The sequence below is a fragment of the Aristolochia californica genome, unplaced genomic scaffold, assembly GCF_029961685.1.
Source record: "Aristolochia californica isolate CCGP_79_NKW_82.1479 unplaced genomic scaffold, dmAriCali1.0.hap1 SCAF_10, whole genome shotgun sequence".
NCBI classification, from domain to species: Eukaryota; Viridiplantae; Streptophyta; class Magnoliopsida; order Piperales; family Aristolochiaceae; genus Aristolochia; species Aristolochia californica.
This window is the reverse complement of record NW_027181771.1, coordinates 2,661,217-2,686,151: the sequence shown is the minus strand read 5'-3', so window position 1 is coordinate 2,686,151 and position 24,935 is coordinate 2,661,217. Positions and strand designations below refer to the sequence as shown.

The window sequence follows — 24,935 nt, the reverse complement described above, 5'->3', positions numbered from 1 at the left end:
CATAGAATACTGGTTAGGTGTGATTTGGAAACAAGAAAAGGTGATTCTCTCCCTCTCTCTCTAGGTTTCAAGACAAATGTAGCTTTAGTTTTTTTTTTTTTTTCATTTACAATTTATTTTCACAAGTTTTCATTGATGGGTTGATGTTAACAAATTGACTGGAAGTTGGTCACAAGTCATTTATTTCTCTTTGCTTGAGGGAGAGATATAAAACTAGTTAGTGATGACAATCAACCAAGTATGATGATAGGGGGAGATGGACCCATGAATATTCCTCATCAACCAAATATTGTTGAAATTCTTTGCATGTGTGCCTCAAACAAATGGATCATCCATCAAAATGTAAGTAAAGACCTTTGGCACTCCTAAATTCCATCTCTTCGATATTGAGGTTCTTGAATGTCCTCCTTGTGTCATAGAACTTGCATTTGATTTTTTTTGGTTGACTAGAGGTTGGTTGGCAAAAGGAGTGTGCATGGGGAGCTCATTGAGAGGTCATCTACTCCCCTTTTATAAGGTTGAGTGTATCTTCCAAAGTTTGGGCAAAATAATGGTGTCTACTGATGTAGTCGAATCAAATAATTGTACTTCAACGATAAAGTCAACCTTAAACTCACTAATGAAACAGTAACCCATTAGAGCCATAACAGACCCATTGTCATGCCACTAGATCGAGCAAGAAAACCTCCTAGTCCCTCAATATGCGGTCTAACTTACTTCGGGTAAAAAGTAAGTTAGTCAACCTCTCTTTTAACGATAAACAAAGCAAAAAAATGAAGAAAAATGACCTTTCAAAAAAATGGGAAACTCTAAGCACAAATTTGAAGATGTTACAAGTGATTTATATGGCCCTATTTATAGGCTAAAGAAGATAAACCCCCTTATCCCTTATTCAAACTCTAACCAATGAAAAACTGCCATTTAAGCAAGGCAAATTTCAAATTTATTCAAATTCAAATCAGGTATTATCTCACATGCCTAAAATCCTTCAAAAATCTTATCCAAACCCATTTGGATAAATCCCTAACTTCAAATTTTGAATCTTGAACCCATCAGCCAACCATCTGGATAGGCCCACGTGCATGGGCCACTCTGGACCGCACGCCCGTGTATCATTCTCCTACCACAATAATGCAGATGTCCTCGTCGCATTACCTTCCTTGATAGCTGAGAAATAAATACCTACCAAACATATGCACTCCCTCGATCATTTGCCAAAATGCAAGTTAATTGGGCTCCTTCCAAACTTGCTCGAAAATGTGTCAAATGATACAAGAGTCTACAATCCTGTCGCAAATAACTCCTCCAAAACATACTTGTTCGGCACAAACAAGAATGTGTCAAAGTCAGAAAACAAGTTTGTTGACTCCTCCTCGAGTTGCTTTTGATGCACCTTCGGATCAAAGCGGATTTGTGCCAAAGTAGATGTTTTGGTACTTTTATTGGCCTCGATCATGTTTGCAACCTCCCTCCATGGAGGCAAACTTTTTGGCAAATCTTTCGGCATGAAATCCTTCTTTAGGACTTCCTCCTCTTCAATTGGAATGGATCAATCGTCAACATATTGTTCGTCACCTCCAAAGAAACAAGAAAATTGGACTCTCCACCCTTAAGACCCCTCTTAAGTTGGGCATTGCATTTTCCCCTTTACATAGTCCCCTACACCAAAAATTACACAAAGTTCTTCTTTATCCATAATCCCTATCATCCTCATATAGGGCATTACAAAAGGTCTTGTTTTTACAAAGGAAAGTCACCCCAAAAATTACATTAAAATTGTTCAAAAGAGTTGCAACAAAATTTAAAAATTCAACCCACTTTCCAACTATGACATAAACATGCTTGGCCACCCCAAACACAACTTTGGCTTTAGAATTGACCGCATTTATTCGGCTATCTACCACTTCCCACCTTAAGCGTAATCGTTTTTCTTCCTCCTCCGAGATAAAGTTGTGGGTAACTCCCGAATCAATAAGAGCTTTAGCATTGCCATCATTTAGCAACGTTCTTCAACATGTTGAACATCACCTTATTACCAGATTCCATCGTCCACTTTGATAGCATTTAGTAACTTCCTTTTACTTGCACAATCCTTCACCAAGTGATCTCCTTCACAAAGAAAATAAGTAATCTTTTAATTTTTAGGATTACTTTTTTTCGTGTAGTTCTTCTTCTTTTCTCTATTTTTTTGGTTCCCTTCGTCTTTCTCAGAAGTCCGTCTCCAAGAAGACTTCTTCTTATGTTTCTCATTGTTCATGTTTCTCATTGTTCATGTTTCTATCCATGGATATGGCAGCATTATCAATGAATTTTCTCTTAAAATCTGTCAACTTCTTTGTGATGGCTAAAGCGATTGCAATCATCTTCACCTCCCGACGCCTTAACTCTTGTTCAGCCCAAGGATGAAGTCCCGCAAGGAAAAAAACAACCAATCTTCATCAGTCATGTTATAAATGCTTAACATTAAAGAAGTGAAGAACTGAATATACTGATGAATTGTCCCTTTTTACTTCAATGTGTGCAATTCCTTTAAAGCTAGGTAATCAACATCTTTGGGAAAGAAATGGCGCTTCAAATCCTCCCTAAGTGTCAACCAACTTTTCTCCATTCTCAGTATTGCCAAACCTTCTTATCCACCACAAGGCAGAATCATCAATGAGAAACATAGATGTCGTACTAACATGTGCTTCCTCATCTACGAGATTTGAAGCTTTGAAGTATTACTCGACTTGCCATAAAAATTTCTTGATCGCCTTAGGATCTCATATGCCCCGTACGGTTTAGGCTCAGGAACCATGACCTTCATGTGCGTATGAACCCTTTCCTCATTTAAAATGGTTTGCTCAGGAATCGTCATTCTTATTCGCACCTCTTCTAACTCCATTTATATCTCGTCAAAGATGTTTCAAGTACCCGCCTTTAGAACTGTGACAATGGCATTCACGTCGTCCTTGAGCCCTTGAAAGGCTACATTCTCAGACATCCACCACATTTGAATCTTCTCCTCCCAACTCGAGCATTCACACTCCACCTTCTCGAGCCTAGATTCAAAAGAAGTTAAACGAGAGTCGATTTTAGAGACTTTCTTCTTACCTTTGTTTGGAGCAATTTCCAACATTGGTTCCAAGGAAGCCATGGTTGAAGTCTCTGCTCTAATACCAACTGTCACACCACTAGATCGAGGAAGAAAAGCTCCTAGTCCCTTAGCTTGCGGCCTAACTTACTTCGGGTGAAAAGTAAGTTATTCAGCCTCTCTTTTAAGAAGAAACTAAACCAAAAAGAAAGAGAAATGATCTTTCACATAAATGGGGAACTCTAAGCATGAATTTGAAGATGTTTACAAGTGATTTACAATGCCTTATTTATAGGCAAAAGAGGGATAAGCCCCTTTATCCTTGATTCAAACTCTAACCAATGAAAAACACCTAAGCTAGGCAAATCTCAAATTTATTCAAATTCAAATAAGACATTATCTCATAGACCTAAAACCCCTCAAAAAATCATATACAAATCCGTCTAGATAGGCCCCCAACTTAAAATTTCAAATTTTGAACCCATCGGCCAACCATCTAGATAGGCCCACGTGCATGAGCCACTTTGGGCCGCGTGCCCACATATCACCCATGCACCTTGTTGGCTAATTTTTTAAAACTTTTCCTAGTACGCTTTCATTGTAGAAGTTTGGGGCAACTTAATTAGAGTGACAATGAAATCTTCATATTCTGAAGGACCAAATCACACTCAAAGTGCTTCAATAAAACTTGGCCAGTCAAAATCATCATAATACTTCATGAACAATGAATATAAACCATGACGAGGCTTCTCCTTCTAAATGGAAAGAAGTGAATAATACCTTTAGCTCTCTAGGTGTTTGGTGAAATGTAAAAAATGTTCAATTTCTTAAGCCTACTTTGTAGAGTCATCTTCGAACTTGTGATAGAGAAAATAGATGTAGGTTGTCCTTGATTGAGTACTAGATGATCAAGAAGGTGAAGAATCACTTTGAGATGTTTGGCCTTGGTTGTGATAAACATCTAGCCAGCCCTTGGGGGAGCGCACTACCCTTAGTTTCTTGGTCCCTCCTTGCTACAAATAGTTGGAGCATTTGTATCATCACCTACAATTGACTTTGAATCCTTGTCATATTCTCATCTACCTTGTTTCCACATGTTGTTGTACTCAATTGTTGGGTGATGGAATCAACCTGAGTAGCCAAAGCATCAACCTTCTCTTTGTTCATCTCTAGTAATTGAAGTGTGAACAATAGAAATAAGGGTTAAAAGGGCAGAATTCGCTGCCGTCTTTATGAACAACAATGAAACTTCTTACTCGATGATATTACTTTGTCCTTTCTCCATTGTGCATAGACAAAGTCCTACTTTGATACTAATTTGATATGTTTAAGCAGATTAAGAGGAGTTTAAGGTCTGAAAAGAGAGATAAACGTGTGAGTGAGAAGAATGTCCCAACAACGAAGAAAATAAAACACCAAAGAGATAAGAAATCGGCTCAAGTTTTTGTATGCTTCACCTATCTCCATAGCTTAGCTTATTAAGAGTTACAATTAAGTGTCATATTTATAGAATTGTCCTCATATTTAACAAGATTTTTCCTTATTTCAAGTTTGAGCCTTATTTCAGGCCGAGCTCAAACTTGAAATAAGGTTTGTTATGTATAACAAGTCAAACTTAAGATTTTCCAAACTCGGCTTGTTAGTTCGTGAGTTGCCTCTTTAGCATATTTTTTACGAACATACCCTTTACTCTAACTACTCTCATTGATTCCCTCTTTAAATGGTTGATAACTGCTCTTATTTACCTCAAACCTTAAAGACGATTGATCGTTCAACCCTATTGGGTCTCTCAACATCTAATGTTGTTGTTTGTCAATAGAATAAACACTATTGATGAAGGTGTTTGCTCTTACTTTTAGGTTTATTAAGCTGGTAATTGTACATTAGTTTGCTCAATTGCAAAGTCTTGGACTCCTCCGTGATACATTGCAATTCAATGGTACCAAGGTCATCACAATATTCTATTTATTTATTTTTATAGTTTTAAATGTAGGTTAGAGCTCAAACTCGGCTCAAGCTTAGACTCAAACTCGGTTAAAAATTTTGGGTTCGAGCTCGATTCCAATTTTAAGCTCAGTTCGAGTTCGAACATATGCAGGTTTGAACTTGACTTGGCTCGAAGTCACCCCTAGTATCATCCCTATCTATTAAGAGCAAGATCCTAATCTAGGAAGAAGTCCCAATTTGGGGGAAAATTCAAATTATGAAAGAGTCCTATACAGGAAAGTCTTCTATTTATGTATCCCACACTAAGTGTAACTCTTAAGCTACTAAATGGGAATGCCCCTAACCATTCCATCATAACTAATGTATTATGTAATCAATAAGGAAACTGATATGGTCCGTGGAGTAAACAGATTACTGACCATGTAAAAATCTTTTCTTGTCTCTCTTTAAAATCACAGACTAAAATCCTTTTTTGATTTCTAAAACCGGATTCCGCTAATTTTATTCATTTCTCAAGGATTACACGGCCAGTGTACTCTACGAATAGATGATTTATAATTTCCTAAAAGGGAAAAATACTTGGACCAAAAAAAAAAATCCTCACTGTTTTCTACACGATCAGGAGGAGCAGTTAAATAGTACGTACACTCATGTAATAGAGAAATTAAATGAATGGGTGATCCAGCTTTACGAATGTGCAGTGCTGTTCTCTGCTTCCTTTATTGCATGAACGAAAAGGCCCTTGAGATGGCCATTCGTCGCTGCTACCCTCTGAGCCATGACATCAAAATCAGCTCCCGAGCTGAAAGCACATAAGAAGAAAATGAATTTAAATAACAAAATCAAAACAAGCCAGAAAAAGGAAATTAACGTAACCAAATCAAATGGTGAAAGCTATATGTAAGCTGTAAACTAATATGCTTACGGATCAAACACCAGGCCACCGGCTTCTTGTACAATCACTGCTCCAGCTGCGACATCCCTGAACAGGAACGAGGAGATCAAATTTTTTTCCTTTCTTAAAGCAAAAAAAAAAAAAACACTCGAAGTCTAAAAACAAGTACCAGGGCCCCCCAAATCCAAGCTCATACATCAGATCAAGCCGCCCACATGCAACTCCACAGAGGTTCAGAGCACACGAGCCAGACATCCTAAGTGACCTCACCTGGTAAGACAGGAGAGAATAGTTCAGTGACATGAGGTAAAAGGTGATTTTAAAAAGAAATCAGCAACAGAAAAGACTGACCAGCAGCAAAGAAAAGATAAACCAAGGGGGACCAAATCAGAACATCCCCAAATACACAGTAAAACTAAAGAGGGTGAGTATCTAACAATAAGCGATTGACTGAAAGCAGCCTCCTTAGCAAGGGTATCCGGAGGGGAGTTGGCAGATCTTATAATCTGCTTCAAAGATGTACCTTGAAAAGTAGACTGTTGATTCTATTTGTAGTAGCATCCACAGTAACTTTATCACGTTTTGTTCCAACCTGCGTGCAAGTTACAGTAAATGACTATATTAGCTGCCTTGGTCCTGCAGGTGTGTCCAATCCAACATAAATGTGCAACAAGCAGAATCCACATTGACAAGAGGGCTGAAATCAGGTAAGAATTACTCCACAGATTAGTTGATTAATCAGGTAATACTGTTCCTAATACAAGTAAGATTTTTTTCTTCCACACCCTTTTACAAAATGTTAGGTCAGTCAGCAAAATGGGCTCGAGTAAAATTGACAGCCCCAATTTGCAAGAACAGTAGGTGGACCTCCTTTACAAGTAATGCAACTGGTTAGCACAGTTTCACACTTCAAAACATCAGGAAAATTGTCTCTAAAACATACGGTAAATAATCTGAGTAAATAGCTGTGCATCTTATTCGTTATTGTTTATTGGCTTTGATTCCATTTTTTTTCATCTTTTCTTTTTAAATTTTAAATTTAATTTCAGACACAAGAAGGTAGAAGCCACTTCTCCCCAATTAAGAGGACCAAATACGGTCCTCTGTTTCAAAGGCATAAGTAATTCAGCCTCTCCATGAGCAGCAAACCCACCAAAAGCTAAACCAGATTTGCTAGACTGGTTAGTGAATTTTGACCAGTGGAACTGAACATTCGCTTGATGTTGGCAATAAGCTTATTCTGGAGAAAGAAAAAATTACTAGGTTGCCTCCTTATCTAGTTATAACCTGCAAAATACTTAGTTCTCTTTGCACAAGATTGATTTATCAAGCAGAACTCCAAAACCATTGATGAACGAAAGAACATCCATTAGTGCAAAGACAGCAGTCTTTAGCTTCTTATTTTACAGTAGACGCAGTGTAGAAGTTAGAATTAGGTTTTTAAACAAATCTAGGAAGAGACTAAAGAAGAAGATAAAAACTAGAGCCAAATGTTCCCTAAAATTTCATTAATTTCAATCTGAATCAAAGTTACAAAATCTGTGTTCAACCCCGTATTTATAACCTCCTAGAGCAGAGTTTTCTACAAAACTCAGCTCCAGATTAACCAAATTAAATAGCTTTATCCTATGAGAATTTTCCTATGCATCTAATTACAATACATTTCAACTTTCTAAACTGAGGCAACTAGCAATATAAAGATGCCAACAGCTAGTTCAGAAAAGATCTTGCTAATTATAGAATTACTAACAACACATTGTCTTGAAATTAACAACTCGTACAATACAGAAAATAGGAAGTCATGGACTAACTTCACCACTAAAAGAGATAAATAGCAAATAGAGGATTTCAGAGGTTCCCCTTGAACATGCCTTTCTATAGAATTGTCTCCTTAGTGCACTGCATGAACAATATATCATAATTTTCTTTTGATTTATCTCAAATTTGGTTACCTGTGTTTCGATTGCCCACATTAGGAACAGATCTGTAGTGCTTTATTTGCTATTATATTTTTCTTATTATTAGAAAGACCACAGATACTAAAAGCTCTGATGCTTTCAAAGCAGTGAACCTGGAAATAATTTTAAAAAGAGAGGCCATTGTGTCCAAGTTCCAATCCACAAGAAATTCCCCAAATTCATATATACATTTTTGTTTCTACTATGTTCTCTCACAACTTTTACTTTAAAGAGATATCAGCAAACCTCAGAAGCAAGAAGAGCTGTCACTAGTTCAGTCTGAGAAGATGCTGCAAGAGTTTGAAAGGTCATCAATTTGTTGCTTAAAAGGGAAGTAGACCATAAAGGATAAATGAGTTTAAAATCAGTGGTTTGAACTTTCGAGATAATATTTATTACTCTCACCTTTTATAGGGTGTCCATTGAGGAATGCCCCTTGCCCGCGAACACCAGTAAATAGCTATGTAAAACAAAAAGTGGAAACATAAGTTGGTAGAAGGCAGAAGTTTAATACATGAAGCAACTATTTACAAAAGTAGACCTCGTGTTAGCAATTTCAAATGATATTGTATGACAACACAAGAACAGAACATGGAACGATCCACTTCAAGGCTGTGAGTTTTCATTGGTTTGTAAAACAGTACTACAAATTCTAAAGTATTCCCCTAAAAAGCGTATCTAATTATCTGACTATAATTTGCAGTGCGGTGATGAATAAATGTTCTAGTAAATGTTCTAGACACATTATTATAAGTACTGTGAATAAGGCAATCTTGGATCAAGACAATTGGCAGATAATAATGCACGCTTCATAGCAAGAGAGAGAGGGAGAGAGAGAAAGAGAGATGAAATTTGGGGCATTATAACAAGAGATTCATTTTTTCAGCATTACTTGCTAGACTTTTCTCCATCCCTCTTTACTTGTTGGTCTTTTCAATCACGCATTAAGAGTTAAACTTGAATTCAGTCCCATCTAGGATCTAACTTCCTAATCCCTTGCTTTAAATGGCTGTAACTTTTCCAAATCCAAGCAAACAACCAAAACTGTAGGAAGAATAATAGGTTCTAGAATGATGCCAGTACTTGAAGTCAGGCCTAAGGATTCATGCCTCAAAACAAGGAAGAAACAGCAGCTACGTTTTGTTGAAACAAACACTTCATATCTTACCTCATTCATTATAGGATTGTACACAACCCCGATAGTTGGCACCTTTTCAATTGTAAGACCAATTGAGACACAGACAAATGGGTACCTGCAGATTAAGAAAGTTACTTCACAACAATGATCAAGGCACTTCATTTATGGAGGAGAATACTCTCAGCCTCACCCATGAACAAAATTTGTTGTGCCATCAAGAGGGTCCACCATCCACGTAGGGTCATCAGTCAGCTCTGCAGTACCGATTGCGGCAGAAGTTTCCTCACCTATAAACTGAAGATTTGAAATTACTAAGTCTTTAGGAGAAAAATAAAAGCACGAATTATCTCACTGTTAAAACTAATTAGAAAGATCATACTTCACCTTGTGGTCTGGGTATTTCTGTTTAAGATGACTAAAAATGAGATCTTCACATGCCTTATCGGTTTCTGTGACCAGATCCACCTTCATGTGACAAGAAAGCCAATAAATTGACACCATTTTAAAGTGTGGAAACTCATTACTAAGTATTTTCTAGCGTAGTACACAAAACTAAAAGCATAATCCTTTTGTGAGAAAGATCAAAAGTATAACCATAAATTATCTCGATTTTCTGCCATTCAAACTTTGCAGCAGAAAATCTTCAATTAGAAAACTTGAAAGACCAACAGCAGATTATCCATTAGCCTGATTTCTCTATACTAAAACAATCACTATGACAAATTGAAAATAAGACAAAATGATGCAAGAATTTGAACAAACACAAAACCAGTTATTCTTCCTGTAGTCAAAGTACCTTTTATTCAATCATCTGAGCCCAGAAGCAACGAACACAGATCGTACTAGAGAAATCACATCACATGTAATACATATCTCAAAATAATGAGTACAATACAATGCAAGAGCTTAAAATCTAAAGAAAACCACAGAATTCAATTTCTGACACAGTTCGATATACAATGCATCCATAAAGCGATTAGACATCGTCTAGAAAAGCTGAAAAACGTAACAATAAAAAAATATCATATATAAACATCAAAATCATTTACAAGATAGAATATTTAAACATGAACAAGACAATTACCTGTCCTTTATGTTCAACATTCTTCTTCTCGTAAAATCCTCTACGAATTATCTAAACTTACAAAAACAGATCAAAATCTGAACCAGTTCTTTAGAAGAAAAAAATCAAAATTATGTAACGAAGATTTGATTTTCCGTCACCTCTCCAGCAGCCTTCGCAGCTTCAAGGGCCGTATCAAGGAATTCAGCGAGTGAATCTGTTCAAACACATTCCAGAGCAAAACAGAAATTATATTTTCAATTAAAAAATTAAAAACTCAACAGAACAGTAATCTAGAAAAGCAGAGTAGAGAGAATGAAAAGAACAGATACAGCACCGTTTCCACCCATGACTTAAAAACAGAACGGAGAGAGAGCAGAGTCCAGAGATTCAGACGTGCGCTTCAACAGCTCGGATTACTACAGGTCCTGAAAACAGGATAGCAAGTGTGACAATGGACAAATTTCACAAATTTATAGGAAAGATTAGCGGAATATGTACACTTTGTAGCTTATCGTCCTCTTTTCCCACGAGTAAAACCTTTTCGCCGCTCGCCAAAACTCCTGGTCGAACTCGAATATGTATTGAAAGAGGCAAATGGCTGACCGGGAATCAAGCAGTTAAGGTAGGTGCTGCAATCTGGGTTGGTACCGCGGGCTATGGTCAGTGGTTGGTACCGAAGTGTCCACGTTGTCTCGAGTTAGCACCCGTGAGCGATGAGCCTTCCTAGAAGCTTCATGGCAATGGTGACCCGCAGGCGGGTCCAGGAGTCTACGAGGTCCGCCTCCGCAGTGGCGTGGAATACGTGCCAGAATCCAGATTCCGAAGCACATTGATGGAATATTCCTCTGCATTGATTCTTATTCGGATCCTCTCCAACAGGGCCTACACGTGGCAATGAGAAAAGAACCGGTTAGTGTGGGACCAGGAATTGCGGAATAATACGTAGCAAGTGGTTTACTAACTGTAAAGCATGTAAGGAACTTTAAAATAATATATTTATTTTATTTTATTTATATTTATATATAATTGTGTGCTGATATTATTTTTCAATAGAAGCAACTTAAAAATAAAATTCATTTAAAAAATTATGATTATTAAAAATCATAAAAATAAAAAAAATAAAGTAATCCAAGTTGCATGGTGTGAATTGTTAGGTTTCAAATAATGTAGGGGTAAATTAGTGTACTTTGTGTTAAAAGGGTCACCCACGCGTAGGGGTGGCATGGATGGTAAATAAGACACAAGATGGCATAGATAGTAAATAAATAGAACTTTAGTAAAAATAAAACATAGCGGTAATAATACGAGCCAGTGTATGAAATACATAGAAAAGGAGAAAACAATGGAGAAGAAAGGAATGAAGAAGAAGAAGAAAAAAATGATTTTTTTTTTTCATTTTTCCCTTCGGTCTTCTTCTTCTCTCTAAGTTCCTTTTATTGATGGATTTTGCACAATCATACCACACTTTTTTTGCATTGGAAATATTTTTAAGTCTATTTCCAAAGCAATTTTTTTTTTTAAATTTGGAGTTTTCTACAAAGAAATATCAATTTCAGAAGAGTCAATGGTCATGCTGGCCAGAGAAGAAAAGACTACTCAATTAAAAAATATTACATACTCCAAAATTTATCACATGTTTTTTCTCTCAAAATAAGTATATTTCATGAAAAAAATATTATAATTGAATGAAAGAAATCAAAAAGTCCAGTCTTAGAAGGAACAACTTTCATGTTAATCCGATCTATATGTAAGGAGTTTTTCTCATTAGAGTCGACAAGGTCATGCTATAAGATGAAGCAAATCAAGTGGTCATAACATATTCAAGAACGAAACTTTCAATGTTAATTTAAGTACCAAATTAAAGCTTTTTGAGTCTGATTTCTTGAGTAATATGTCGTTTATGCTTCTAAGCGATATTTTTTGGAGATATCTATATTGTAAGCAATAAAGGTCAAGTAGTATAAACTTTTCGAGCAAAGGCTAAAACTTTAATTTTTGGTTCATTTTGTGCCAACAAGACCAAGAATTTATATAGAGATATGCATGTCAAAAGAAAGCTCATTTCTAACAGATTAAACCATTTATGAAATTGATCTTTGTAGAGAGAGAAATCTACATTTGAATCATCAAAAGTCATGTCGGTAATCTGTTGTATGCAAAAATCTGAATTTAAGTATTTGCTTCAATTTGTGCTTTTCAAATCACTATACACCCACTACCTACAAAGATCTGCACCCAAATGGGACCGTATGGATTTTTTCTTTATGTGTGACATGCATTTTGGATTGAGATAAGGATATTAATTATATTAATTATAATAATATGCATGATATACATTTACACTAATTGATAAAATAAAAATGTTTTTGGAGGAATTTCCAACATAATTTAAAGAAAAACTATTTTGGCATAATTTTATTTTGTGAAATATTTTATAAAATAAAAAATTAGTTTTTGATAGAAATTTATGTTGTAAAATATTTATAAAAAAAAGTTGGCATAAAATATTTTCATATACATAAAAAATTATTTTATAGCAAAACTTTTCATCATCAAATATTTTCTATCAAGATGGAAGAAAGATGAACTGCGGGGGCATGGAGGATTCCCGCCATGCCTTATCCGCCATGAAAACAAAATAGGAACTCGAAAATAGTTGCTCCAGCATCCGCATGATCCATTATACCCATGCGCTGTCTAATTCCATGGTCTCCAAATCATTTTCTCTTCTTGGGTCCTTCTCAGTCTCAGTCCTGCCACGTCTCTCGCGACAGAAATTGGTACACTGTCGCCCAAATTCTCAAAGGAAGCTCCGAGAGGTGAGTCTCTTCCCTCGATTCCATCTTTTTCATCTCATTAGTCAAAGAAGAGAAAAAGGTAATACTTTAGTACGTCTTAGAGTAGAATTGAATCTAATATTTTGTTTTTGCTGCAGCTACTTGACTGGAATTCTGGTGGCCTGAGTTATGCTCGTTTTAGTAATTCTGCTATTTGTCCCGCATATGATGACTTCTCCGACGGGGAGAAGGCCGAAAATCCAACCGCAGGAAGAACACAGAAAGGTGGATTTGATTTTCTTTATTTAATGGAGGAACATGGCATCTCTGCTGACCTTAACACCTACAAATGGTTGTTGGAGGGATGTTTAACAACCGGGGCACTGGTTGATGCAAAAAGAGTACACTGTAAAATTCTGAAATTGGGGCTCGATGAAGAGCCTGTCTTGGGGAGTCGGCTTATTGAAATGTATGCAAATTTTGGTGATGTAAGGGATACAATCCACTTGTTTGACAAGATTTCACAAAAAAGTGTATCTTGCTGGAATGGTATCTTGACCGCATTACTAGCAAAAGCGATGAATTGGCAGGCTATACATTTCTTTCTGAGAAATTTAAAGGATGGCCTCTGCCCTGATCGGGTAGCTTTTTGTACTGCTCTTAGGGCTTGTAGTGGTTCTAATGTTCATTTCAGTCTTGTCCAGCAGATTCATGCAAAAGTTTTTCGGTATGGATTTTCTTCTGATGCAATTGTTTGTAATCCTTTAATCGATTTGTATGCAAAGAATGGAAGAATAGGTTTGGCTCATCTGCTCTTTGAAGGTTTGTGTTCAAGAGATAGTGTGTCATGGGTCGCTATGATATCTGGCTTTTCACAGAATGGATATGGAGTTGAAGCTCTTTTTCTCTTCTCCCAGTTGAAAATGACAGGAGTTAAACCCACTCCTTATGTCTTCTCTAGTGTCCTAAGTGCTTGTACAAAAACTGAATATACTGATCTCGGAAAACAGCTCCATGCTGATGTTTTGAAATGGGGATTTTTGTCAGAAACGTTTGTTGGAAATGCTCTAATCAATTTGTATTCCCGTAGTGGGGAGTGGAATTCTGCTGAACAGATTTTCCTCGACATGCTTCATCATGATGCAGTAACATATAATTCTTTGATCTCTGGTCACTCTCAAGGTGGGAAAAGCGACAAGGCCCTTCATTTCTTCCAAAAGATGCAATCTTTGGGCCTCAAACCTGATGCAGTGACCATTGCAAGTCTTTTGAGTGCTTGTGCGACTCTTGGAGCACTTGATAAAGGGAAACAGCTCCATGCTTATGTATTTAAGTCTGGAATTTCTTCTGATATAATTATTGAAGGTTCTGTGCTTGACCTTTATGTAAAATGTTCTGATGTTGATACAGCCCATGAGTTTTTTAATACGGCTAACAAAGAAAATGTGGTCCTATGGAATGTGATGCTTGTGGCTTATGGGCAGCTTGGTAATCTAACAGAATCTTTCAATCTTTTCTACCAAATGCAATATGCAGGTGTAAACCCTAATCAGTACACATACCCGAGTATTTTGAGGACTTGTACGTCCCTTGGGGCTCTTGATCTTGGGGAGCAGATCCATACACATGTTATAAAAACAGGCTTTGAACAAAATGTTTATCTATCAAGTGTTTTAATAGATATGTACGCAAAATGTGGGAAACTAAACATTGCCAGGGGAATACTTGAAAGGGTTACAGAGGACGATGTGGTCTCATGGACAGCTATGATAGCTGGCTATGCTCAACATGAGTTGTGTGTTGAAGCTTTGAAACTCTTTGAAGAAATGCAAAAACGAGGCATTCTGGCAGATAACATTGGACTTTCAAGTGCTCTCAGTGCTTGTGCTGGAATTCAAGCGCTTAAACAAGGGTCACAAATCCATTGTCAAGCTTTTGTTTTGGGATATTTTAAGGATCTTTCAATTGGTAACTCGTTAGTTAGTCTTTATGCCAGATGTGGTAGAGTGAAGGAAGCGAAGTGTGCATTTGAAGCAGTGGAGAAGAAGGACCAAATAACTTGGAATGCATTAATATCAGGATTTGCACAAAGTGGGCATTATGAGGAAGCTTTGAGTGTTTTTTCTCTGATGAATGAAGCAGAGGTTGAAGCTAATGTATTCACTTATGGTCCCACTGTAAGTGCTGCAGCTAACATAACAGATATGAAGTTAGGCAAGCAAATTCATGCAAGAATTATTAAAACTGGTCATGAATCAGAGATAGAGGCTGGTAATGCATTAATTACACTTTATGCCAAGTGTGGAGTTCTTCAAGAGGCACAAAGAGGATTTTTTGACATGTCAGAGAGAAATGAGATCTCCTGGAATGCTATTATCACTGGCTATTCTCAACATGGTTGTGGGAAAGAAGCTCTTAGATTCTTCGAAATGATGAAGGAAGGTGGCTTTAAACCAAACCATGTTACTTTTGTTGGGGTCCTTTCTGCTTGCAGCCATGTGGGTTTGGTCGAGGAAGGACTGAATTATTTCAAGTCAATGAGTGAAGAGCATGACATAATTCCAAGAGCTGAGCACTACGCCTGTGTTGTGGATATTCTTGGACGAGCAGGCCTTGTGGATCATGCAAAAGGGATCATAAAACAAATGCCAATGGATCCCGATGCTATGGTCTGGAGGACACTTCTTAGTGCTTGTACTGTCCATAGAAACATGGAGATTGGGGAACTTGCTGCTAGTCATCTGCTTGAATTGGAACCAAAAGATTCAGCCTCTTATGTTCTTCTGTCAAATATATATGCAGTTGCAAAAAAATGGGTTCTTAGAGATAAAGTTCGACAGATGATGAAAGACAGAGGGGTGAAGAAGGAGCCAGGAAGGAGCTGGATTGAGGTTAAGAACTCTGTTCATGCATTCTTTGTGGGTGATAAACTGCACCCATTAACTGATAAGATCTATGAAAAACTAGAAGATGTGACACTAAAGATAGCTGAAAATGGGTATGTTCAAGATAGATATAGCCTTCTGAATGACGATGAACAGGAGCAGAAGGATCCATCTATATTTGTTCACAGTGAAAAGCTGGCAATCTCTTTTGCGCTTATTAGTTTGTCAACTGAGTTACCAATAAGAGTATTTAAGAATCTGCGTGTCTGTAATGATTGTCACAATTGGATAAAATTTGTCTCCAAAATTTCTGGACGAGTTGTCATAGTGCGAGATGCCTACCGTTTCCATCATTTTAGTGATGGTGCTTGTTCCTGTGGAGATTATTGGTGACGTTGGAGCATGTGATTAAACTAGTAAGGAAATACTCTTTGCTTTTTCCCTTAGTAACAATCATGTAGCTATAAATGCTCCTCTCCTCTCAAACATGAAATACTTGCAAAAGATTTAATCAGCAGAAGAAGTCTGAAAGTTTTTTTCCATATTTTAGTGAATTCTTCATTTCAGAATTGATTTATTTCTCTTTTTTCTGAGTACAGTTGGTCTACACTGAACATCATGACTTCTGAGAAGCTGCAAAACTATTATACCCAAGATTTTTCGGCCACCTTTTGTGGTTGATGGCTGCTCTGATTCTCACAGCAATGATCAATAGCAAAAGAAGATTACTACAGCATTTGATTGATATCTCAACATGGTGTTGAAGAACGACTCTGCTCCTAGCCAAATAGTGGAATATATGATTAGCACCTCTTGTGGCTGATGCCATGGTACGTGCAAGGGAGTACTGTGATCATCAATCTTATCAAAGATTTCAGGAGCCAACAAACAATTTAATTATGTGAAGGTGGGCCTTAAACTCTGCATCCTCACAATTATGGGAACCAATAGGAGCAGAGTACACAAAATGAACAAATCCCTCAAAATACCTGAACAATTGTAGATACTTCATAGTTTGTTGTGGTTTTCTCTCTAATTTATGAATGATTGCTTGGCCTCTAATTTATAGAAGACTGAGTTATGTTCTTGATATGATTGAAAATGTGTTAGAGATAAAGGATACTGATGTGAAGGAGGTGGTGACACCTTTAGTTGATGTGATTGCAATCGATGCCAGTGCAGATCTGATTGATTTCTATGAGTTGTTGGTAACTCATCAATATTCCAGGTATGTCAAAGTGCCAGTTTAGTTTGGTTTGCATTTTGAATATGCCTCTGAAGAAAGGGTATGTCTAGGATTTTGCTCTCTGTAAATTAGATTGCAATAATAATGTGAAATAGTATTTGGGTTGGGTTTTCTGGTGCCTTTCATTCTCATTATGGTAGATGCTTGAAACCGTACTCTGGTCCTCTTCATTGAAGCCGACATTGGTGTTTTTCTTCATGATACTTTCTGCCCTCCTTGACGGTACCTTGATTTTTTAGGATGGTCACTGTTGGTCAAATGACAGTGCTCACCTTGCTTGTGCTTTTTTTAGTCATAATGGCAAGATTCCAGATATTTCTGATGGCTTTGTGATAACTTGGACTCATAGCCAGTATTTATGTTGCTGATTTCCTTGTTATGAGAAAAACTGTGCCTTTCTTGGGGCCTTTTCCTTTTTGTTTTCTTGATTCTCTTTGTATTGTATTGTACTTATATCAATAAAATCAAGCTTTTGGAGAAAGAATAAACTCCCATTAGGCTTTGAGCATTAGGGATTAGTATCAGCCATATTTAGGTTTTTGATCAGTTTACTTAGGTTCACATGTGGCCTAGCTTTTCATGGATGCGAAACTTTGTCAATCTCACTCTCAGGCTACATACTGCTGGCTTTATACCATTATGTCTAGTAGTGTTTACCTTTTCCATACAGTAGTTAAGAGATATGGATTTGTCCAAGGTCCCACTTTTCGAGCAGTGTATTGACAATATTGTGGGTATTGCTTATGGAACGGACATACTGGAATATGTTGACAAGGTGAACACATTGAATTCTTTCTTTTTTCAATTTATTTACACTTTGCTAGCACTATGTGCAGGTGTTCATGCCACCTTTCAGTAAATTGAGAAAATATGATTATTATTTTGAAGGTTGATCTACTATGAAGTTCTAATATTGGAGATATTGCATGCCTAATATTTTGTTTGTATGTTCTCTTAAATGTGTTACTATGCATCTGAACTAATAATATGGTAATGAGTGCATGAACAGAAAGCAAAGCAAGCATGAAAAGTGTTAAAATATGTGAAAGGGTATTTTGGTCATTTCAATTACTAGTGTATACTTCTGGAGTTAGCTATAGGCTATATGTCATGTTAGGAATCTATAGTTCCAGTTTGATTAATTCTGAGCTGTATTCATGAAATTAAGTAAAGTTTATGAGAGGCATTATTGTCATCTTACCTATGTAACCCCTTAAGTTAAATAAAAGACAAAAGGAGGCTCAATTTTTTGCCTCCAACAAGTGCAGCCTCAAACACTCTTTTCATCTCTTCTCTTTATTTTCTCTTTCTTTCTCTCTTTCTTCCTCAATTTCTCACATTTTTCGTTGTATCAGAGCAGTAAGGTCCTGTTCCAGACGTTTCATTGGTGTTCGTCTTCCCTCTTCTTGAAGTTTGCATATTCTAGGAAAGCGGAATTTCCAGATTTTCATCTGATTGGTGTTAAAGGTCAGATATTTTTTGTTTCCGTCTACCATAACTCAAGTGTTAATAGGTCCTACTGCTGATTAGATCAGTTCTATAAAAAAATTCTGCCCTTAAAGGGTCCTACTGTTGAAAATCTCCAATTTTTGCATGTGGAGGCTCTGCATTGTTTGCGTCACCTTTTAGATAGGTGACATTCTTAGTTTTTGAACTATTGATGGTTGATTTGGTTTGAGATATAGGTCTTTGCAATTTTTCCTACCCTAATTACTTGTGTGGGGCCCACATAGCCTGCTTATGTCTAAATTGTTGACTTTTGTGAATTTTTGATATAGCTGATTCCAGTGAAGTGTTTACACTGACTAAGGAGACAAGTTATTCTGATGGAAAAGACACGATTATGATAACCATAAAGAAATTAAATATCCAGAATTACCTAAGCTGGTCAAAATCAGTTTCGATCTACGTAAAAGCCAAGAGGAAGATTAAATATTTGAGAGATGGTCCTCCTATTCCCATGAATGTTGATTGGAAAGCTGAGGATAACCAAGTCATAACTTGGTTGCTTAATAATATGGATTCCAGGCACATGAATCAAGTTATGAATTGTGAGACGGGCAAAGAAATTTGGATATATGTCGAGCCCATATATGCACAAGAAAATTTTCAAGGATCTATGAGTTATATGCTAGATTATTCAGTTTGATGAGGTGTTATAGGAAGGTTACTGATTACTATAGTGACTTGCAAAGTATCCTATCGGAGATTAGTGTTATCACTCTTTTACTACAGATGAGCAACAACTGAGGAAGCAACAAGGGCAGATCTATGTTCCGAAGTTTTTAGTGGGCCTCAGGCCCTAGTATCATGTAGTACAAACCCAGTTACTTGGTTCCTTTGCTCTCTAGTGCATTCAATAGGGTGCTGCATGCAGAAGAATAACCTACTCTTTGATGCTGCTGCCCTTTATATTCAGCATCGGTCTAGTCAGTAAGAGGACACTCCTGGCCGTGGTAGTAACAACAGAGGCCGAGGCCAAGATGGCTCAGGTTGTGGCAGAGGCAGAGGTGATCGTAGGTGTGTCCATTATTACATACTAACCCTGTTTTAGAAAAGCTGGGAGAAGTTTGGTAAACCAACATAGGCGAATTCTAGTGTTTTTTTGGAGTGGTGAGACCTCTGCAACTCCTATAGGTGATATTGTGCCTGGGGATTCAAATGAGATGCAACAATTAATTCAAATGAGATGCAACAATTAATTCACAGGATGACCCAGTTGACTTTTGCTTCTATGTCTGTACCTCATCCCACTCCTACTGCTACAGCTACTCAAGCTAAGTCAGGTGAGTCTGCTTTGCATGTGCGCCCAGTGTCTACATGGGTTAGACTTTGGTGCATCATTTCATATGTCAGGTATGTCGTTTTTTATCGTAGTCAATCTTCACCATGTAAACAAGTTACATTTGTAGATGGCTCCTCTTCATTGTTTAGTGGAGTAGGTGTATACAGATGGCTCCACTTGTAGGTGTGAACAGTAATCAGTAAACATACCCAAGTATTTTGAGGACATATACGTCCCCTAGGGGCTCTTGATCTTGGGGAACAGATCCATAGACTTTATAAAAAAACTGGCTTTGAACAAAATGTTTATGTATCATGTGTTTTAATAGATACGTACGCAAAATGTGGGAAACTAAACGCTGCCAGGGGAATATTTGAAAAGGTTACAGAGGACATGGTCTCATGGACAACTATGATTGCTGGCTATGCTCAACTTGAGTATTTTAGAACTCTTTGAAGAAATGCAAAAACGAGGCATTCAGGATAACATTGGGCTTTCTAGTGCTCTCAGTGCTTGTGCTGGAATTCAAGCTCTTAAACAAGGGTCACAATCCATTGTCAAGCTTTTGTTCTGGGATATTCTAAGGATCTTTCTATTGGTAGTTAGTCTTTATGCCAGATGTGATAGAACAAAGGAAGGGAAGTGTGCATTTAAAGTAGTGGAGAAGGACCAAATAACTTGGAATGTATTTTTTTTTTTTTTTGAGAGGGGTGTGGCACGATTCGAACTTGCGACCTGATGCACCTGATGTAAAGAGAATACCACTAGGCCAAACGGCCTTAGGTAATAACTTGGAATGTATTAGTATCAGGATTTGCACAAAGTCGGCATTATGGTGAAGCTTTGAGCGTATTTGCTTTGATGAACGAAGCAGAACATATTCACTTATGGTCCCACTGTAAGTGCGGCAGCTAACATAACAGATATGAAGTAAGGCAAGCAAATTGATGCAAGAATTATTAGAACTGGTCACGAATCTAGAGATAGAGGCTGGTAGTGCATTAAATACACTTTATGCCAAGTGTGGAGTTCTTCATGATGCACAAAGAGGATTTTTTGACTTGTCAGAGAGAAATGAGATCTCCTGGAATGCTATTATCACTGGCTGTTCTCAACATGGTTGTGGGAAAGAAGCTCTTAGGTTCTTTGAAATGATGAAGGAAGGCAACTTCAAACCAAACCATGTTACTTTTGTTGGGGTTCTTTCTGCTTGTTGCCATGTGCGTGTTTGGTTGAGGAAGGACTGAACTACTTTAAGTCAATGAGTGAAGAGCTTTCAAGAGCTGAGCACTATGCTTGTGTTGTAGATATTCTTGGATGATTAGGCCTTTTGGGTGACGCAAAAGGAATCATAGAACAAATGCCAATGGATCCCGATGCTATGGTCTGGAGGATACTTCTTAGTGCCTGTATTGTACACAGAAACATGGTGATGGACTTGCTGCAAGCCATCTTCTTGAATTGGAGCCACAATATTCAGCCTCTTATGTTCTTCTCTCAAATATATATGCAGTTGCAAAAAATTGGGTGCATAGAGATTGAGTTCGACACATGATGAAAGACGGGCGGATAAGGTAGGAGCTGGATTGAGAACGGAGGATAACTGAAGATGGATATGTTCAAGATAGATATGGCCTTCTGAATGATGATGAACAGGAGCAGAAGGATCCATCTGTATTTGTTCACAGTGAAAATCTGGCCCTCTTTTGTGCTTATTAGTTTGTCAGCTGAGATACCAATAAGGATATTTAAGAACCTACATGTCTGTAATGATTGTCACAATTGGATAAAATTTGTCTCCAAGATTTTTGGATGAGTTGTCATAGTTCGAGATGCCTACTGCTTCCATCATTTTAGTGATGGTGTCCTGTGGAGATTATTGGTGAAGTTGGAGCATGATTAAGCAAAGTTAAGAAATACTTTTGCTTTCCCCCTTGGTAATAGTCATGTAGCTGTAAATGCTGTTCCGCTCTCAAACACGAAACACTTGCAAAAGATTTAACCAGCGGAAGAAATCTGTAAGTTATTTACCATAATGTAGTAAATTCTTTGTTTCGAAATTGCTTTAATACTTTTTTTTCTGAATACAGTTGATCTACACTGAACATCATGAGTTCTGAGAAGCTGCAAAACTATTATACCAAGATTGTTGGTGGACAGTTAGTCAAGGAAGTGGGTAATCTCTTCATTCTAGTGCTTCTCGTAAGCTATCCAAGTTTTCTCTGTTATCATTTTTGTTGCTTCTTTTGTAGCTTTGGTTTGTTCTGTGATCCAGCCAAACAGACTTTGTCTACAATCCTAGATCCTCTATAATTAAGCGTTTGATTGGCTGTTAGGTACTGTGATTACAGTTCTCATTGGAGTTTGGATCCCTAAAGATATTTCCTAAATCAGATTCTCTAGTGAGTCTCCTTTTTGGCTTGTGCGTTAAACTATGTAAACCTTGTTTAATGTTTTGTTTAATCCGCTCATTCAAGTTCTTAAAATTTCTATGGGAGATCAGAAGACTAAACTCAGTGAGGTTTTGTTGAATTTCATCTGAAATTGGTGTACTCAGTCTGCTTTTCATGTCAAGTGAGTTGACTTATTGGCTCAGAAGCTTTTGTTTTTCTTCTCTTTCTTCTGCAAGTCCTATTTCCTCCTATGTTATCGTGTCTATCCATCTCATCACCAAACATACTAGAAAGAGAAAAATAATCTTTTGGGGCATTATATAGTTGCCCAAATACCTTGGTATTTATGTTTATGCATGACAGTTTAATCCATCTTTTTTGGTCCTATATTTTTTAAAATAAACTATCTCAATAAGTCTCTCTTTTATGGTCCTATTTTTCCATTCAACTGAATTCTAATTTGATTGCTATTCCACAGGTCTTTCAGGAAAGGATGGTCTTTTGTAACCTCTGAAGCAGCTTTTATAAGTTGGGTCTGGAAAGGTTCTATGTATTGATCAGAGGATGACTGTCTTACTTGGTGGGTGAATTTTGATGCAGATAAAAAGAATGAATGAACATGCAATCAATTGACAAGTCAGGTGCTTATTCACTCAGGGAATTTAGATATTTGAAGAGAACTATTAATGAGTAAAATGTTAGCAGTGAAGAAGCAGTAGGTGCTTTGGCAGAAATGAGAATGTTGCGAAGGGAATGTGAAGCAATAAGCACCTCCCAGTAAGCAGGAACTGCGAATCAGACAAGTAAGAGCCATTATCCCTGAATCTTATTGATACTGATCTGTAGGAAAGCTGATGCAAAAAATCTCCAGGTTGAGACGCTGATTGAGAGCACTTGATTGCAAGAGAACAATACCAAGCATGGGCAGCAGCTCTTGTAATGCACGTTGACTTGTACAGTGCTGTGTGCAGGAGAGGTTAAAACTTAAGCTGTACAAGGCAAGCAGTCTTTAGAACTACTTTTCAAAGGAAAGCAGTTTGTAGAAGTTTGTACTTGGAAATTGGATGGAAATGAGAGCTAGGGAGCAAACAAATCTTCATAGAAATGATTAAACTATTCTAAATAGTTTAATTTTAAGTTTATGGAAATAATAATATTTTTTTAATATTAAAATGATTCAATAATATGATAAAAATTAATATAATTATTGTAATACTTACTTATATTGAACTAGTATTTTTGTCAATTATTTGATAGATAAGAGTTTTGAGTGCTCACAATAACTCTAAAATTCTATATTATAGAAACACTTACTTTAGAATCGATTTCATGTAAAAAATATCTTTGTTGGTCAGCAGGGGGTGAATTGAGAAGAAAATTAAATTCCAAAATTTTTGTGCTCAATGTTTCTCTAGTGGTAATCACGGCCAATAACCCTTGGAAAAATTCACTATCTAGCTCTATTAGGGAAAAAAAAAAAATAGTTCTATTTAAGTCAAGTGTGATACCAATTACATTTAGTCAAATATTTTATCAAAATATTTTCTATAACTAGATTTCAGCTCCAATGGACACTTTCTATTTAGATTCAAAGTTCCAAAAAAACTATTTTAAAGAAAATAAAAACCTCGCACATTTCTGTTGGAAAGACAACTAACAAATCTTTTAGTAAGAATAAGTTTCCAAACTTTTAAGCACAAACAATGAAGTATGTGAAATTTGTTGGAACTAGGAATGCCAAATGAGATGCAAAGATTTACAAAATGTGTAGAATTTGGTTTTTTTTTTCTCATTCTAGGGCAATATAAAAAACATTGTAACATAATTTTTTTTGTAAAGTCTTTGGTTTTTCAATAATAGCTCATGAATACCTTGGGAGGTGCATTTGTCTTGTATTTATAAGTTTGGTAGCAAAACTAGTTATTTTTCATCATTATACAAAAAACTATAAGAGAATGATTGATTATACTTTTTTGTTAATTGATCACCAAGCTTCAACGATACTATTTTGAATTCTCGAGGCCTAATGATCAATCAACTGTTGATCATACATTTTACAAAGTCTGGCAAATCACCATGATTGATCATACTTTGTAAATTTGACATTCAATATATTGGATGATCAATCACACTTTATGACTCTTACCTTATTGCATTTTTTATGGTCTATTATATACTATAAAGGATGATCAATCAAGGTTTATAAGCTTTGCCTTGGAGCATTCTGGATAATCGATCATGCACTATAAAGGATGATAAATCATGCATTATGCTGGAAGCTTGGCTGCTTTATGCATGATTGATCATGTGTTTTAGTCATTGATCTATTATACATGTTGTCAGATTTTTAAGTAAGTCATAAGTATGGGAATGGCCAAAAACATGAGGGATTAAAATTTTTATGTATAACTTTATGGTTTTAGAAAAACATTGATGTCCTAATGCTAAAAAAATATTGTTACCCAAGATTTTCAATTTAGATGGTTATTATCTTACATGGCTAGAGTTCTTGAGAACTTCTAATTTTTCTTAAGCTCTAGATCTTCAAGCCTTTATCCTTCATTTGTTGTGGGTGATTATTCAAGATCACTTGTTCAATTTTCTTTTGCTTAAAATCTTTTGTTTGGGTTTGACAAAAATTTTTTATAGACCTTATGATTTTTACTTTAACGCAACATACATTTCTCCTTCCCGAAATGCTTGATTTACAATATCAATACACACACTTAAGTTTTATTATCATCGAAATCAAAGTCTCGAGTTAATCTAAGT

The 24,935-nt window shown here is 36.6% G+C and overlaps 2 protein-coding genes and 1 pseudogene across 5 annotated transcripts; 2 read left to right on the top strand and 1 right to left on the bottom strand.

Moving 5' to 3' along the window:
• Window positions 1-5,553: 5,553 nt before the first annotated feature.
• LOC137940292 (inositol monophosphatase 3) lies at window positions 5,554-10,667 on the bottom strand. 2 transcript variants are annotated; one of them, XM_068785258.1, is made up of 13 exons: window positions 10,576-10,667; window positions 10,412-10,502; window positions 10,236-10,291; window positions 10,096-10,146; window positions 9,396-9,476; window positions 9,202-9,305; window positions 9,042-9,126; window positions 8,279-8,333; window positions 8,120-8,163; window positions 6,439-6,507; window positions 6,085-6,185; window positions 5,946-6,002; window positions 5,554-5,822 (listed from the first exon to the last, which is right to left on the bottom strand). In XM_068785258.1, exons 2-13 carry the CDS (start codon window positions 10,422-10,424, stop codon window positions 5,708-5,710), a joined length of 831 nt encoding a protein of 276 aa, XP_068641359.1. In that variant the 5' UTR covers window positions 10,425-10,502; window positions 10,576-10,667; the 3' UTR covers window positions 5,554-5,707. The 2 variants fall into 2 exon arrangements, with proteins under 2 accessions (XP_068641359.1, XP_068641369.1); XM_068785268.1 differs by having other exon boundaries at window positions 10,412-10,493; window positions 10,576-10,665.
• A 2,415-nt stretch (window positions 10,668-13,082) lies between these two features.
• LOC137933895 (pentatricopeptide repeat-containing protein At4g13650) lies at window positions 13,083-20,191 on the top strand. 3 transcript variants are annotated; one of them, XR_011109140.1, is made up of 4 exons: window positions 13,083-16,155; window positions 16,339-16,646; window positions 16,850-16,967; window positions 20,152-20,191. XR_011109140.1 is itself a non-coding variant. In XM_068777995.1 (2 exons), exon 1 carries the CDS (start codon window positions 13,163-13,165, stop codon window positions 16,130-16,132), a length of 2,970 nt encoding a protein of 989 aa, XP_068634096.1. In that variant the 5' UTR covers window positions 13,083-13,162; the 3' UTR covers window positions 16,133-16,155; window positions 16,339-16,817. The 3 variants fall into 3 exon arrangements, 1 of the variants encoding a protein (XP_068634096.1); XR_011109139.1 differs by lacking the exon at window positions 20,152-20,191 and having other exon boundaries at window positions 16,850-17,030; XM_068777995.1 differs by lacking the exons at window positions 16,850-16,967; window positions 20,152-20,191 and having other exon boundaries at window positions 16,339-16,817.
• A 526-nt stretch (window positions 20,192-20,717) lies between these two features.
• LOC137939607 (pentatricopeptide repeat-containing protein At1g28690, mitochondrial-like) lies at window positions 20,718-23,284 on the top strand (annotated as a pseudogene).
• The last annotated feature ends 1,651 nt before the right edge of the window (window positions 23,285-24,935 follow it).